At 38.7% G+C, this 15,406-nt stretch overlaps 1 protein-coding gene across 3 annotated transcripts in view; it reads left to right on the plus strand.

Moving 5' to 3' along the window:
* Nucleotides 1–15,406, plus strand: part of LOC111327395 (ubiquitin carboxyl-terminal hydrolase 40) — an 18,023-nt gene continuing 2,617 nt past the window's right edge. Inside the window, exons 1-36 of one of the 3 annotated variants that reach the window (XM_088740127.1) lie at nt 1–370; nt 868–932; nt 1,422–1,535; nt 1,723–1,848; nt 2,103–2,141; nt 2,386–2,532; nt 2,938–3,024; nt 3,261–3,373; nt 3,878–3,950; nt 4,102–4,239; nt 4,357–4,425; nt 4,762–4,940; nt 5,031–5,191; nt 5,297–5,363; nt 5,992–6,085; nt 6,250–6,327; nt 6,420–6,510; nt 7,085–7,158; nt 8,236–8,376; nt 8,685–8,751; nt 9,145–9,182; nt 9,289–9,362; nt 9,475–9,565; nt 9,641–9,721; nt 10,161–10,218; nt 10,459–10,512; nt 11,052–11,230; nt 11,320–11,356; nt 11,554–11,618; nt 12,634–12,708; nt 12,811–12,907; nt 12,978–13,030; nt 13,521–13,613; nt 14,194–14,294; nt 14,824–14,889; nt 15,049–15,118. In XM_088740127.1, coding sequence (XP_088596253.1) covers nt 166–370; nt 868–932; nt 1,422–1,535; nt 1,723–1,848; nt 2,103–2,141; nt 2,386–2,532; nt 2,938–3,024; nt 3,261–3,373; nt 3,878–3,950; nt 4,102–4,239; nt 4,357–4,425; nt 4,762–4,940; nt 5,031–5,191; nt 5,297–5,363; nt 5,992–6,085; nt 6,250–6,327; nt 6,420–6,510; nt 7,085–7,158; nt 8,236–8,376; nt 8,685–8,751; nt 9,145–9,182; nt 9,289–9,362; nt 9,475–9,565; nt 9,641–9,721; nt 10,161–10,218; nt 10,459–10,512; nt 11,052–11,230; nt 11,320–11,356; nt 11,554–11,618; nt 12,634–12,708; nt 12,811–12,907; nt 12,978–13,030; nt 13,521–13,613; nt 14,194–14,294; nt 14,824–14,889; nt 15,049–15,118 — 3,360 coding nt within the window. In that variant the 5' untranslated portion in view covers nt 1–165. The remainder of the gene's footprint in view (nt 371–867; nt 933–1,421; nt 1,536–1,722; nt 1,849–2,102; nt 2,142–2,385; nt 2,533–2,937; nt 3,025–3,260; nt 3,374–3,877; nt 3,951–4,101; nt 4,240–4,356; nt 4,426–4,761; nt 4,941–5,030; nt 5,192–5,296; nt 5,364–5,991; nt 6,086–6,249; nt 6,328–6,419; nt 6,511–7,084; nt 7,159–8,235; nt 8,377–8,684; nt 8,752–9,144; nt 9,183–9,288; nt 9,363–9,474; nt 9,566–9,640; nt 9,722–10,160; nt 10,219–10,458; nt 10,513–11,051; nt 11,231–11,319; nt 11,357–11,553; nt 11,619–12,633; nt 12,709–12,810; nt 12,908–12,977; nt 13,031–13,520; nt 13,614–14,193; nt 14,295–14,823; nt 14,890–15,048; nt 15,119–15,406) is intronic. The other 2 variants (XM_022931562.2, XM_088740128.1) reach the window with 2 other exon arrangements.

Below are 15,406 nucleotides of genomic sequence, written 5' to 3' on the forward strand. Positions count from 1 at the left end.
GCTCATAAACAGAAAATCAAGATGGCGGCCGGAAAGTAATGATTTCAGCTGATTGCACGAATCCGCGTAAAGGCTGCTTGCGATGGTGCAATCTGCAGTGGAATCAACGTTGTCTGTAAATGAGATTTATGTATAACAAGCTGATGGTGACAAGCTGGCTAAGATATGTTCGGATCTCTTTTTGAAACCGATGGAGATAAGTTGGAAAACAAGAACTCGGCTGCTACCGTCAGAGTTTCCAAACAGAACAAGTCGAACTGGCCACCTGAACCAAGAGGGCTGACTGGAATCTGTGGTCTGCAGAATCAAGGAGCCACTTGTTATTTGAATTCTCTACTGCAGACGTTATTTTTCACTCCAGAATTTAGAGGTAAGTTCAATATCTGGACGTTAGCAGTGCCAACAGCTGAGGATCGAAGGAAGATGGAAAAGTTGTCACGAAAGTATTTTATACTTTTTTAATTTGAAAAAAATCCATATATATGATATCGTGAAGGTTAAAGTGATTTTGATTAAAGAGTTGATCATGTTATGTAGGTGAATTACTTTTCTACTTGTCAAAAATGTTTCTGCCTGGCCAGTCATTTGCACATCAATCATTCCACGAACTTCTCTCAAGATAAAAAGAGTTGTAGACTTCCGTTTGTGCTGAAAATAAATCTGTAGCTTAAGGGGCCCCCTAATTTCTCATTAAGGTTTTTGTCTGCACAACCCCCTCCCCCCACCCCCCCTCCACTAGTTGAGGTATTCTGGAGGAGATGTAGCTAATGAAAGTAATGGAATGTTCCTGTAATTACTTAATTTTTCTCAAATAAGGAATTTTATCAGCACTTCTGTGTAAGAGGTTTTAGATTATTTCTTTTACAGATGGTTTGTTGCAGCTTACATTGGAAGATCTGAGTTGTGATTTGAAAGATGGAACATATGCTAAGGTAAACATAATCAGAATGTGAAACTAGTTGATTTTAGGTTCTCACACCATTTGAGGCATATGCCTTTTCATAAGTTATTCTCAGTAAATATATACCACACTGCAGTGGAGGCACGGAGGCCTCATGGTTGGTGCGCTTGACTCCAGATCGAGTGGTCCAGGTTCGAGCCCCGGCCGGGACATTGTGTTATGTTCTTAGGCAAGACACCTTACTCTCACAGTGCCTCTCTTCACCCAGGTGTTTAAATGGGTACCGGCAATTTAATGCTGGGGGTAACCCTGCGATGGACTGGCATCCCATCCAGGGGGGAGTAGAAATACTCCTAGTCACTTCATGCTACAGAAACCGGAGTTAAGCACTGGCCTAATGGGCCGCTAGGCTTGTAAACAGACTCTACCTTACCTTTTACCTACATTGCAAACAGTTGATCAGATTGCCATATTCTGTAATGATGAATGAAATAAAAAATGTTCTCCATCTCTTTTTTAGGTCAGAGTGATACCACTTCAACTTCAGAAATTGTTTGCAAAGCTTCTGCTGCTTGATCAAGATAGCATTAACACTTCTGAATTGACAGATAGTTTTGGTTGGACAGGAAATGAGGTGATACATTGATAAAACCAATTGAAATTATTTCTGATAGAGAAGATTATTTCAAAGTTTGCCCAAATGTACCCAAGTTAAGGTAACAGAGTGATGACAGGTGCTCAAGTTAATGGTACAAGAAGAGTACAGACTTTTTATCATTTTCTAATCACAAGTACTATTTTTTTGACTTTTGAATGAACAGGGATTTCAACAGCAAGATGTTCAAGAATTGAACAGAATCTTGTTTGGCGCTTTAGAATCATCTCTTCTTGGCACCCCAGGAGAAGCTTTGATCAAGAATCTGTATCATGGAACCTCTGTAACAAAGGTATGTAATCTAATATTTAACAATCTTTACAACTCCTCTTCATCTCAAGATCATACTTGCACATCGTTCCAAACTTAACTGCCTTTAAGAATGGCTTAATTTAATGAATTAAATTAATTTTTTTAATTTTATCTCCTAGTATGTTGTATGTTGCATTTGTGATCTGTTCTTTGTCGTTATTTTCCTGCATTAGGTAAGGTATCCACTTTGTTATTCTGACTAATTTGTGAGTTTTAAATGACATTGATTGACAGGTAACTTGTCAAGAATGTTGGAAAATCAGTGAAAGAGAAGTAATGACATTAAAATTTATTATTTTCTATATTATGTGTTAAAAAGAATATAAAAGGAGTTCTTGCCATTATCGTGATGATGATGATGATGATGATGACTTTATTTAAACTCGGATGAAAATGAGGCTTGTTAGGCCTCTAGGCCATCTTAAGAGATGTTTTACCTATAACTATGTGTGAGATAATAATCCAATTCCAATTCTCCAAATCTCTAAAATTTCAACCATATTATTTGTATTTTTAGGAGGATTACCTTGACCTTCCATTAATTCTCTCTGGGTGCAAAGACTTGGAAGAGAGTCTTTCTATGAGTTATGTTGCCATGGAGATTTTGGAGGGAAGAAATCAGTATAAGTGTGGATCATGTAACAAGCTTGTCAATGCTATAAAGGTTGGTTCTATAAACAGACATGCATGTTAATGTGCCACAACTTCATCATCATTATCAGTATTATCATCATTATAGTCATCATCGTGGTCATCAGTGTGCTGGAATATTTACCAGCATGCCTGCCAATAGTGTTTAGTGTTATTAATTAATAATAATAATAATAAATATTATTATTATTATTATTATTTACCAGCATGCCTGCCAATAGTGTTTAGTGTTATTAATTAACAGCTGTCATGCACTTTCACTATAAGTGCAATCATTAATGGTGCTGTCTTTATTTTTAATTCCCAACTATTACTGTCAGTGCAACTTTAAGGCATTAATGGTGTCTTAATTCACCAATGGTTACTCTGTCAAGGTAATGTTTTTTAATGATGTTAACATTTTGTTTCCTTTGCCGAGGGGTGTAACATAAGGACAGTGCCTCCCATCCTGACGTTTTCATTGCTGAGGTTTGATTATGATTTTCGAAGAGGTGAACGGTTTAAGGTAAATTCAAGATAGCATTTGAGGTTGCCAACTGATCAAGATGCAATGACTTATATTCCATGTCTCAATTTCCATTTCCTATTTTTTTTTTCATTTCCTACCGTTGTTCTATCAGTACGCTTTCATTCCTTATTTTGCTTTCCAAATTTTCCTCTGTTTCAGGACAATAAAATAATTTTGAAACAGATATTTTCAGTGTGGAATTTACTTCACACAACACTATTGCTGCCTTTCAGGACTGTAAAAGATACTCCTTTCCATTCACATTGAACATGAAAGAATTTTGTGAATCAAGTGATGCTGTTGGAGCAGATCAAGAATATGAGCTGTTTTCTGTTGTCATTCATGGGTAGGTTGCGGCAGTTTACTTTACTATTTAATAAAATCTCAGAAGTGTTTGACATTAGTTCTATTTTCTACCTACAATTTCAATACAGTACTTAGCAACCAGGGAAGGAGAATAGGCAACCCTGTTTTATATTATCTGGATGTTTTTTTGCTCACAACAAATTCCTTTTACCTATCTACAAAGAAAAAGTATGCCAGTGAGAAGGGAGAAAACAAGTTAGAAAATGTGATCAAGGGAATGAAAGGGTTTCAGTGCCTGTTGAAGCATTCCAGAGAGAGTTCCCTGTTCCTGAAAATGACACAAAATATCACAACTGCCTTAAGAGGCCAGGATTTTTTTCCCCAATAGTTTTGTAAACTCCTGTTACATTGATATCTGATGTGGTTGAGCTTTCAGGTGAACACATAAATTTGTTTTAGACAAAAAAATAGTCAGATTTAAATGTTGAAATAATGTCATTTTGTCAATCAAAATTTAGACACTTCCTTTATTTGTTTTCTTCAGAGGTAGTTGTTATGGAGGACACTACCACGTGTATATTCGTGATGTTGAAGGATTGCGAACCTGGCATCCACCTGTGAGTAGCTATGAAACTTAAAAGTATTTGAAAAAAAATCCAGTGAAATAAAGGTAATCACATGTATTTTTTTAGTCAGGAAAAGTACTAAATAATAATGCATGATGTCAGAGCATATTTGGACAGTAACAATTAAATTTTGTCTTTCAAGGTAAAGGAGCAAATGAAAGTTGTCAGAGAAAATGATGGTGGTGAGAAAGATTTCATGAACTGTGGTAACCCTGTGGACTTGATTATCAGTCTACTGAAGAAGCTTGGTGGTGCCGCATCTGTCAATCAGTTATTTCAGGTAAAAGCTTAGGTCAGTGTTTGTTTTTGATTGGACATGCTGCACTGAGTATTTCTTTAAAAAAATGATAAATTTGCCATTTTCTCATGCATTCTACTTTGTTCATTTTACGAATAGTGTATGTCAAAGGAAACAGGGATTTCTTGGAATAAGTGTTTTAAAAGTCAGTATGGACCTCTAACAAAGGTATTGTGGGTACCCTGTGCTGTTAGACTGCTAAGTGTGTTTTCAGGGATAGCAGACAGGCTTAGAATTTTGTACTTACAGATTGACTAGATGTGATTTGATTAGTGAAATATTTCTAGGTCCAAAGATTCTGGTAAAATGCGGTCACCAAACACAGGATTGACGGAGAAAATAAGTTACTGAGCAAAGTGGGAGTTAAAATGCTTGATTTCTTTTTGCCTGAGCCGAGAGACAACTGCACCATCATCATCATCATCATTTTAATATGTAACCTGCTTGTAACCCTAGAACACAATTTGCCTCAGGAGCTAACCATGACAAAAAATTTTCCCCCAGTTCTTCAAGAAGCACTCTGATGTGTTCAGGTTCAGTGATGCAGCAGGTTATGTTTCACTACAAAATGGTAACAATGGAAATTCCAGCAGCCCATCAACAGCACTGGTCCAACAACAAGCTGAACACAGGAAACTTGAAGATGATGTTCCTAAAAGAAACTGCCAAGCTGTAGTGGTCGAGTAGGTTGACATATTCATTGTTTAAAAGTTGAATCAAAATTCAAAGATGCCTGGTTTAATTTTCGATGTCAATTTTGTGCTCGTCATTAGTGGAAGTTTGTCTGAGCATGGACATCACTGGTTTGACATAAATGATTCAAGGATATCTTGTATTCATGAGAAAGACCTCCAACGTCAGTTTGCTGGAAAGGAAAGTGCCTATATGCTGTTTTACAGAAGGAAAAACCTTCCTGCCTGTGTGGAAGATCCAGGTCAGACTAACAAGGATGGTTTGTTGCAAATTTCTTTTTTCTATTCTTGGGGATTTGTGACATGTAGTTGTTGCAAAAGACTTAATCTTGTTTTTCTATGAACAGTTCTCTTGGTCCCTGCTCCCATTAGAGCTGAGATTGACAAACTAAATGAAGATTTAGTAAAGCAGAGGTGAGTCCTTGAGAGTAAGATAAAAAAATTGTATTTTGAAACCTGACGCTAACTTAAAACGTATAAAAACGTATTTAATAGATACCAAGATTTGATGGACACAAGAACCTTTTATAAGTTGAGGACAATATAGATTCCTCAGAATTATGTTCAGTCTGCATTTAAGGCAAGTGGCTATCCAGCTGGGACTTATCCCAGTTTCTGTGGAACATAACATTTGAGAGTATTGCTACTCTCTCCTTAAGGGGAAAGATCATCCATGCCATGGCTACCACCCAGCGTACTGTCAGGCTTCCCTGACAGTTTGTCTGGGTGCAGTTAAGGGTTTTGCTTAAGAACAGAACATTATAGCTCAACCAGGTCTGGAACCTGGACCTCTTCACCCAAAGTCCAGTGTATGAAACATTTTAAACAATTTTGAGATTATTTTTAGAAATCTGTCAAAACAGTGTAGACATGATATAAAAGAGGCTCAAAACAAGAGACTGAATAGCTAGACTGTAAACTTGGGAAGAGACCAAGATTGAGGGATATACTATTTTCAGTATACACTTAAAAAGCAGTCTACTGCTTGTCTGCTAAACATAACTAACATTATTAATAATTATTATTTTCATCTTCTCCTTAGAAAAGAATATGACCGTCATCTAAATGAAATTTCTGTTGGTGTGCATTTTGGAGACAACTATTCAGTGACAGACAGTGTCCTGCATCTTAAACAGGTAAGACAAGATTGAACAAGGAAAACATAATTAAACAGGTAAAACAAGATTTAAAAGGTAAAATGAGAATGTTAGGGTAGTCATTAGGTAAATATTTATTAAAGTTGTTAGCTGTTTCCATCTTGGTTTGCATAAGAAATGCTTTTTCTTATTTAAACTTTTAGGGAGTATCTGGTGAACCACTGATTATGTTACTGGATAGGAGAAAGCCTGTAAATGATCTCTTACAAACTGTTCTTAAGGTAAATCACAATGTAACATACTAAAACTGTTTTGTTTACTATCATGATTTACAAAGGGTTGAATTTGTCTATTTGATTATTTGATTTTATAGCTTGACCCACCTGGAAATAATTCAGAATGTAACACTCTTCACATTGCTCGACCATTACCATCAGGTCTCCATCTCTTTGAAGAACTAACAGGTAGTTGAAGAGTAATTTTTCAGGGAAACAATTTTTTGATGAATTAAATATACTATAATTATTCTAAGCAAGCATTCTGGCCTCAAAAAAACTCATATGTTTCACTGTATTGTGTTTTTGTGCAAGATGAGATTACATATTTGTGGGGTGATATTATGGCATGATTACTGCAGATTGAAAGGATCAGGGTGTGAGCTTTGGGAGGGTTGTTGTGTGATGTTCTTCACAACTCCCTTCCCAGGTGCAGGGCTTTGGTTTAGAGGAAGGCGGGGGGACAAGCAGCTAACTGTTGGCTTTGGAAAATTTGTAAAACATTGTTTTTATGGAGTTTTTTTAGGAGAAGGGCATTCCAGATCTCCAAAACCTTCATTCATGTGTTGATTCTCCCAAACAACAGCTTAGGGGTGTTTGAATGTGTGCTGGCAAACTGTCAAGGAAAGCAGAGGGGAGAGGGGTGACTTGGGATGGACTGGCATCCCATCCAGGAGGGTTTACTAAAGCTATTAGGTGATTCATGTTAAGCAGGATGGCCAGTCTTGCTTTTATGCTGACTTATCGACTCACCTTACAACAGAATATCCAGAAAAGTCTCTTATACAAAGTGGAGTGAGTGGAGGTACAGATGTATTTCTATGGAATGGAAAAGAGGTGAGAGGTTTCGTTGTATTGAGGATTTTTTTTTTTTTTTTTTTGAGGTCAAAATTGTTTGTCTCAGGAATTACACATACAATGAGTTAGTACTGTTATTACACACCAGAATTTTTCTGAGCAGTAGTATTGTTGAATGTGATGGATCATATAATAAATGGGTGGAATTCTTGTCCGTCTTGTATGTAGTTACCATAAATCCTCTGATAAGCCCTCCCCCACCCCCTCCCCCACCCTCACCTCCCCCACCCCCTCCCCCACCCCACCCCCACCCCCTCCCCACCCCTCCCCCACCCCCACGCCCTTCCCCACGCCCTCCCCCACGCCCTCCCCCACCCACTTCCCCACGCCCTCCCCCACCCACTTCCCCACGCCCTCCCCCACCCCCTTCCCCATGCCCTCCCCCACCCCCTTCCCCACGCCCTCCCCCACCCCCACTCCTCCCCCACCCCCACTCCTCCCCCACCCCCACCCCTTCCCCACGCCCTCCCCCACCCCCTCCCCCACCCCCACTCCTCCCCCACCCCCACTCCTCCCCCACCCCCTCCCCACCCCTCCCCTTGAAAAACAAGAATTCAAAATAATACTCCATGTCAGTTAGTATGATAAATTTATTCAAGTACTGTAATTTTAGTTTGTCATTTAAAATTGATTATGGTGATTGATGATTGATGTTATCATGTTGGCACCAATAAAATACGCTATGCAGAATTTATAGAGCAATGCTAAAAATATACAATGGCTAAACAAGGTCCATTGAGAGAGATTACAAAATTGAGTTCTTTATTGAGTTCTAAATTAATAAGCCCCCCCTATAGAAAATCCCCCTCTGATAAGCCACCCCCCCCCCAAAGTACCTGAAATAAATAAGCCCCCTGGGGGGCCTAGAGGAGTTACGGTAGGTATAGAGTGCATTTGCTATGCTTTTTAAGGATCAGCTCAAATGGCATAGTGTTGCAATCTTTTTCACCTTATAGTGGACATTTTAAAGCTTTGAGGTGCCATGTAGCATGCATCATTGTGTCATCGCAGCTATAACTTTCTGATCAGAATGTTATTCATCTATTTTACTGGCAGGTTGATGGATACTCAGTGTATCCAGGAGAAGACTCGACACCAGTGCTGCTCAACATACTATATTCAACGTTTCAGCTGCAAGATGCAGTTGAAATTCAGAAGCATCATTTTAGAAAGAACACAACAGTGGGAGAAATGAAGGTGTGTGGAGAATTATAGAATTTGATGAGTAAATGGTGGTTTCCATTATTCTCACACTAAGTTTACATTCAGGATCATGAGCGGCGGAGTAGAGGGGGAAGAGAATGGAAACAAAAAAGTTGGAGCTTCCTTACCCTCCCCCTCCCCTACGCTTCAGTGCGCAAAATATTGCTAACAATAGTGATATGCAAGACACGTGTTACAAATGAAGTTTTAAAATGCCTTGCTTCTTCTGATAATGATCTGTGATTCTTTTTGTCTCTAAAATGTTGAGTATATTTTCACAGATGTTTTGTCTCCTATGTCAGATTAAGTTGTGCGATTCTGTTGGTACAAATCATCAAGATTTGCGTCTAAGCTGGGTGAAGTCAAAAGGTATATACCAAAACGGAAGTAGCCAGTTCCAAGCATTCACTTAGTACAACGGAGTGAAATACGAAACGTCGTGACCGTTGCGGCTGAGCGAACACGCGGGAGGTTTGGGTCTAGTCGGGACCATCCTCATGTTTTGCCTCCTCCTCCTCTCTTATCGCGCCGTTTCTGCGCCGTTTACTGTGACGCTTTGTTTTATGAAATGAACGCTTGGAACAGGATAAATCTGAAGGTTTAACATTATGTAACATGTTGTCTGCAATTTGTGTTGGGTCCTTTTTGGTCTTCCATTAAAATCCTTAAATTCGTAGAACTGTCTGCAGTATTTTTGGTTGGCAAACTTAAAATAGATCTTTTTCTTTGTTCTCATATGCTCACTTACAACTTTATTCACAGGTAAAACCAAGCAAATAATCCCTTTAGATTCTGATCAGGTAAGTTTTTTAACTCCCCATTTCTTTCGTTACAGTCGCAAAAGTAGGTTACTAGCCAAATGGTATATGTTAGAATGTCCAAAACAGTTCTCCTGTTTTACTTTAGGATAGTAATACGCTGAACGAAATCGGTCTACAAGATGGCGACCAATTGGTGGTTAGAAAACATGATGGAGCGCAGTAAGCGTACTTTTTATCTATTTTATGTTCTTTTTCATTTTATGATCCCTTAATGGTTTGTTTTTTTTTTCGTACAATTTTCGCTATTTTCTGGTTTTTGTTTGTTATGTAGATCCAGTGAACAGAGTATGCCTCCATTAGCTTCTGAAGGAAAGGAGAAAGCTACCAGTCTGCTGTCCTTTGTGGTTGAGAATAGGTGTTTGGTGAGTTTTTTCAACGCTCGTTTTTTGAAAAGGAGAATTTAGTATTAGTGTTTAATAATCAAATTTACTTTTCAGATGCGAGAGTCTAAAGAACTGGTCGACAATGACAGTAGTAAAGGTTGGCCAGTTTTGTCCGTTAAGGTTCATAAAGGGCAGGTAAAGAACTATATTCTTTTCATCTCGATCGTTGTCATGCTTTGTGAAAAATTGTCCTATGACTTTGCCCAATCTGCAAAGGTATTCAGTTCTGTTTCTGAGCGTAATTGGCCGTGAAAAAATTCTTAGAGGAAAAACTTTTCAAATGACACCTTGTCCTGTGTATTTAAAATGTTCATTTTCCCTCTGTAATAGTGTGGTTGGGTACCAGTACTATCCCCTACCCACGTTCTCCCAGCATTCCGTCAGATTTCACAGACAGTTTGCCTGTGCCTTTTAATACTCCTGGGTGGGGACGGGGGAGGGGTGGGGGGAGGGGTGAGGCACTGTGACCAGGTCCAGCACGCTTACCGTTAGGCCACTGCGATCTCCCATTTGTTCTAATCTCTCCCTGCTGTGCTTTTTTTTTCTTTCTTTCTTTTTTTTTTTTCTGAAACAGACTGTTGGTGATCTCAAAGCCAAAGTTCTGGAACGTACAGACTGTAATGGTGTCTCAGGTTGTTCATAGTGTAGATATAAACGAGTTTGTTTTAAAAGTGATTTTCTTATTCCTCAAACTTAGTGAACAGATGATTCAGAAGCACTTTGTGCCGACGGTCTTTGATAGCGTTTGACTTAACCATCCAAAAGTAGTTTCACTTCTGAATTTCCACCTTGGTTTAGTACCGCCGATCTACTTGCAGCTTACTGTCCAATTTTTTGTTTTGTTCTTTTATTTTGTTTCTTGTTTATCTCAGAAAACGCATGTCGTCTACGGTCAGATGGCGATTATCAAGGTCTTAGTGCTCCATGTAAGTTATTGATCATTCTGAGCGGATGGGGACCTGGGTACCACATGCGCACTAATGCGCATTATGGTGTGTGCGTGATATAAAAATCAGGCACAATTTGGATGACAATTTGGAGTTTCTTTTAGCGAAGATAGTTGACTTTTTGCAAGAAAACTCTGGACATATCTTGATTTTAGGCCGTTCATGGCTCAAAAAGCTAAAAACTGTGCCGTTTAAGGGGAAATTAGGCCACTGACGCTGTTTAATTTTCGGGAGAGGAGAAAATCGTGAAGAAGTTTACGCTTTTTGCGCTCGATGAGGCCCTCTACGTGTATGCTGTTTAATGAAACATGTAAAACGGTTACGTCCGCAGCTGCGACTGTTAAAGAGACAATAGATCTTGGCCGTAAATCAAGAAATTCTTCAATATATACAGCCATGCATGGCTTAGTTGGTACAGAATTGACTTCTTATTTTTAAGTGAGCAAAAGCATTGCGTGAAACAGGTTTAAGACAAGAGTTTTCTCTGTTAAACTATGCTTTTCTTCTTTAACCATTAGTGTATGAACATGAAACTTTGGAGAAGTCTTCGCTCAATGAAGGTCAGCGGCTTGTATTGGAGCATGCGCCCCCTCTTCTTCAAGGGGAAATCATGATCCGTTACTTCATATGTTCCTCCACACATACCAGCAGGAAAGAAGAGGAACAAACTGTTCTTAAAACGTGCACCATTCGTAAGGTAATTCTCATCCATGAGTGAATGTTGAAATATCCAACATATTTAAAAAAAGCATTAAGAATCTTCTTGTTTCTAATTTCTTTTCTTAGTGTCTACAACTTTTGATGGAAAATTCTAACCTACAAGGTATCACTCAAACCACCACTAGATTATTGTGTTACTTTTTAAATTCCATGTTCTGGGCTTCAAACAGCTTTTGAGTTTCGCTTGATTTATCATGTTCCTGTGTAGAATGTGAGTCCATTGGTGATTACCCAAGCGTTACGCTTGCTAGCATATCGCTGACAGATTTGTTTGTTTCCTTCTGTTCGCTACTGTTGTAGGAGCGACCTGGCATTTAAGGAAAACTGACTGGATCGGTGAACCAACTGACGTGTTAGACAACGAGGTGCGAATTCTACCTTATCTAGGTTTATAGAAACTCACATTGAACTTGACTCAGATTCAGTTCATCTAAAAAAAGCCCGTAAATTCGTATGATAAATTCAATTGTGCTCGTGTCCTGCGCATTCTCATTGTTCACGCTGATGACGTGTGTGTACGCATTGAAGCGTACTAGAGAGAATTTCTCCTCGTACAACGTTTAAACTACCGAGTCAAGTTAACGAATAGATTCCATGTTGCCACGCGTTTGCACAGTCAAAGATCACACAGATGGCCTCAATATGTGTTTGGAACAGTATTTTGACGTCATCTATGATTTAGTACTGTACAGACCCATTTCAACTTGGAATTTATTTTTTTCTTGTGAGAAGGAAATAAATGTTGTTGATGTTGACGTTATATATGCGTATATCCTCTAATAGATCATAAGTATGAACCCATCAAAATGCGTTTGCAATTCAGCTTGTCATACATTAATCAACAAATCGACAGTGGTTTAGCGTGGTCTGTACTCTCATCGACAACGATATTTGTCCTCACAGTGGTCAAAATGTTGTGTACTCGCGAGGTGCATTTAAGAGTACAGACCGCGCTTACCCACGGTCGATCTGTTTTTGTTTTTGTTTTTTTTTTATCTCGATATCGACGTGAAACAATACTCAATAAGCTACAGTTCTTACACGTCGTTTATGCTCTCCGAAATTTCCGCGTGCTTGTTGTCTCAATGAAGGTACAGATGACACATGAGCCAATTATTTAACGCTTTGACCCCAAGAGTGACCAGCATCTAATTTCTCCTTACATTATCACCCCTGAATCAAACATCGAGGTGACGAGAATAAAGCAAATGATCACTAACTTAAGTAGCTCTCGATTGTTAAACAAAATCTCCCTATAAGCACCTGAGGAAATGTATAGAGAACAGTATGAAGAATATGCATACTGATGTTAGGGTATAAAAGGTTTAGTTAGTTAAGATAGTTAAGATGCTTTACTTCGAACTCCAACTTTCTTTACAGGACGAGACGCTGGAGAATGAAAATATTAAAAATGGCGACACTCTCATTGTTGAAGAGGGAAGGATTCCCCCAAAGGTTAAGATTAAAAGAAGTGTTGTACGTACTTTGCTGTCATTTGATATAGGTGGCAGTTCTTTTTGTGTCACAAATAATTTATTTGCTATCTGTTCCTGATAGGGGTTCATTCGTCTTAAGTTATGGCAAAAAATCAGTGGTAAGGCAAAAGGCCAACATCTTGGAGGGGTTTTAAACTGGATTACATCTGGTGTACAAGGTAAGATGGTCACCGTTAAATGAATTGATTCCTTCTTTGAAAATTAACGCTTTCAATTTTTCACACTCAGGTCTCTTTGGTTCGTCCGCAGAGGAGAAATTAGGTTATGATGGCAACGCAGAGGTAGTATTGTTTATTGCAAATTTTTCTGTTTGTTTCTGAATATCGTTGAGTAGAACCAATCCCCATGTCAGTACACACATTTTAGACAGTGTAACTTAAGGCAGACCGGTTAAGACGCAGGCAGACAGACCAACAGATAGGCCAGCCGACAGACAGACTCACAGCCTCACTCGCCCACAGACAAACAACCTGACTCACTGACCAGTTAACTAACAGAGGACAGAACCACTGACCGATCAGCTGACAGACAGATAGACAGACGGACTGGTCACCAGACAGAGAAAGGAAGAGAGACTGGCCAACAAACGGATAACTAGGCAGACTAGCCGACAGACCTGAGAAACTAAAAGACAAACCGACGGATGGACGAGTGAGTTGGTAGTTAACGAGGCAATTATTTTAATTGGCCCAGAACCTAGAACCCGTCAATTCAAAGGGACGACAACCAAGAACCGTTGTTACATGAAAAGTCTTATTTGATATTTATCAGGGTAGCGATTCATTGGAACCTTTGGGTGATGTGGAGATATCCAAGGAATCTTCGCTATATGATCTAAAGCTGCACATAAGTCTTATGTCACAGGTTGGTACTAAAGCCTTTCTCAGTTATTCAACAGATTTAATCTTAACTGTAAGCTTTCGTATCCATGCTTTGTTGTCATTATTTCTTGACAAAACCTGTTCTTTGCGTGTCAAACCTTATGAAAGTCAAACGTTAAGCTGTAGTAGGCCATAATACGAACAGAAATAACAGCCAAGTTAGCCTCCTCTGACCAATTTGCCTTGAATTTGCGAATAAAGTATCGGATCAAAGTCAGTCCCTTCCCTATTCCAAAATTAACCCTGATTTGTTGTTAGTTGACTGTTGTTGGGTTATAGGGAAGATGTGGGTGCGCAGTAGCTTAGATACTGACATTGTTCCAAAGTATCAGGCAATATGGTGATCCCTAAGGAATTAATAAAAAAAAGCTTTCTTGTATTTACGAAAATGGCAATTCAGGTGTCTCCTCTCCTCTCCTCATAATAAAATGATAATTAATAATAATAAAAATAATAATAAAATAATAAATAATAATAATAAATAATAATAATAATAATAATTAATAAAAGTAAAATGAATACCTTGAAACACTTTTAATGTTGTTCATCGTCTTCCTTTGCAGCTATCAGATCACGTGATCCCAACACCGTCATTTGTCAGACTTCAGGAAATCGTAGACAATCACGCAACACGAGTTCTTAGAGGAGAAAATCGAACTTTGAGGTTAAAAAATCTCTTCGCTTGTCATAATTACTTCGAAAGTAGTTCACAACGAGATGTAGTTTGTGTAGAAAACAAGCGCGATTCTTTGAACCAGTCAGATGCAAAAATTCAACCAATCGTGACTCTGTCACTCGCCTGCGCTTCAGACAGTTTCCTTGTTTTTACTTTGAATCCTCATTGGTTGCTCATGGTATTAATTTTTCCCGCGCTTCAGACAGTCTCCTTGTTTTTACTTTGATTCCTGATTGGTTCCTCGTGGTATTTTTCCGCGCTTCGGACAGTTTCCTTCTTTTTACTTTGATTGCTGATTGGTTCCTTGGAATATTTTCCCGCGCTTCAGACAGTTTCCTTGTTTTTACTTTGATTCCACATTGCTTCCTTGTGGTATTTTTCTTTGTGTTGATCAGTGACTGTTGCAATTACTTTGAATTACTTTGATTTTTTGGTTTTACGGCGCTCAATCGAAAGACTGCGCCGCATAAAATGTATACTGTTTCTACATGGCAAACCAGTATATTTACTATTTCAGGCAGCTAAAACTGACTTCATCTACGCAGCTGTCTGTGTGTGTTCTTCAAAATGAAGAGGATTTAAGGTTAGTTGGAAATATTTTACTTCATGGCCGGATTTTAAGGTGCGATTTGCTTGAGCAATTCATCATGCATGTAGGACCGATGTTACATTTTTGTCTGGCAGTCAATGTTACTGGATTGGTGGTGTAAGCAGTCCTCATTCTGTGAATTTTTTATTTAAGTGCTTCTGCGGTGCTGTTAAGGTTAAAGAAAAGAGTACCAGGAGAGAGGAATTACTATGGCGAACAAGAGGTAACTTAGCTGCCATGGTGCCACGATACTCCTACCTAGGCTCTCATTCGCCTTTTTTTCTTTTATTTATTTTTTTGTTTATTTCCCTATGGTTGTATTTGAAAACTCCGACCATTAGAACTCATCGTATACATTTTCCCGCGATTGGCATCATTTTCATGCACAGTGTTCTTTCCTCCAGTTTTCATTGGTTTATGCCTGTTGTGATTGGTCGTAGTCAATAGACGTTGCCATTGTTAAAAAATTTCACACTTGAGTTTTGGTGCCAATTTTCATCGATTCGCCGTT

Source organism: Stylophora pistillata, chromosome 12 (assembly GCF_964205215.1).
Source record: "Stylophora pistillata chromosome 12, jaStyPist1.2, whole genome shotgun sequence".
NCBI classification, from domain to species: domain Eukaryota; kingdom Metazoa; phylum Cnidaria; class Anthozoa; order Scleractinia; family Pocilloporidae; genus Stylophora; species Stylophora pistillata.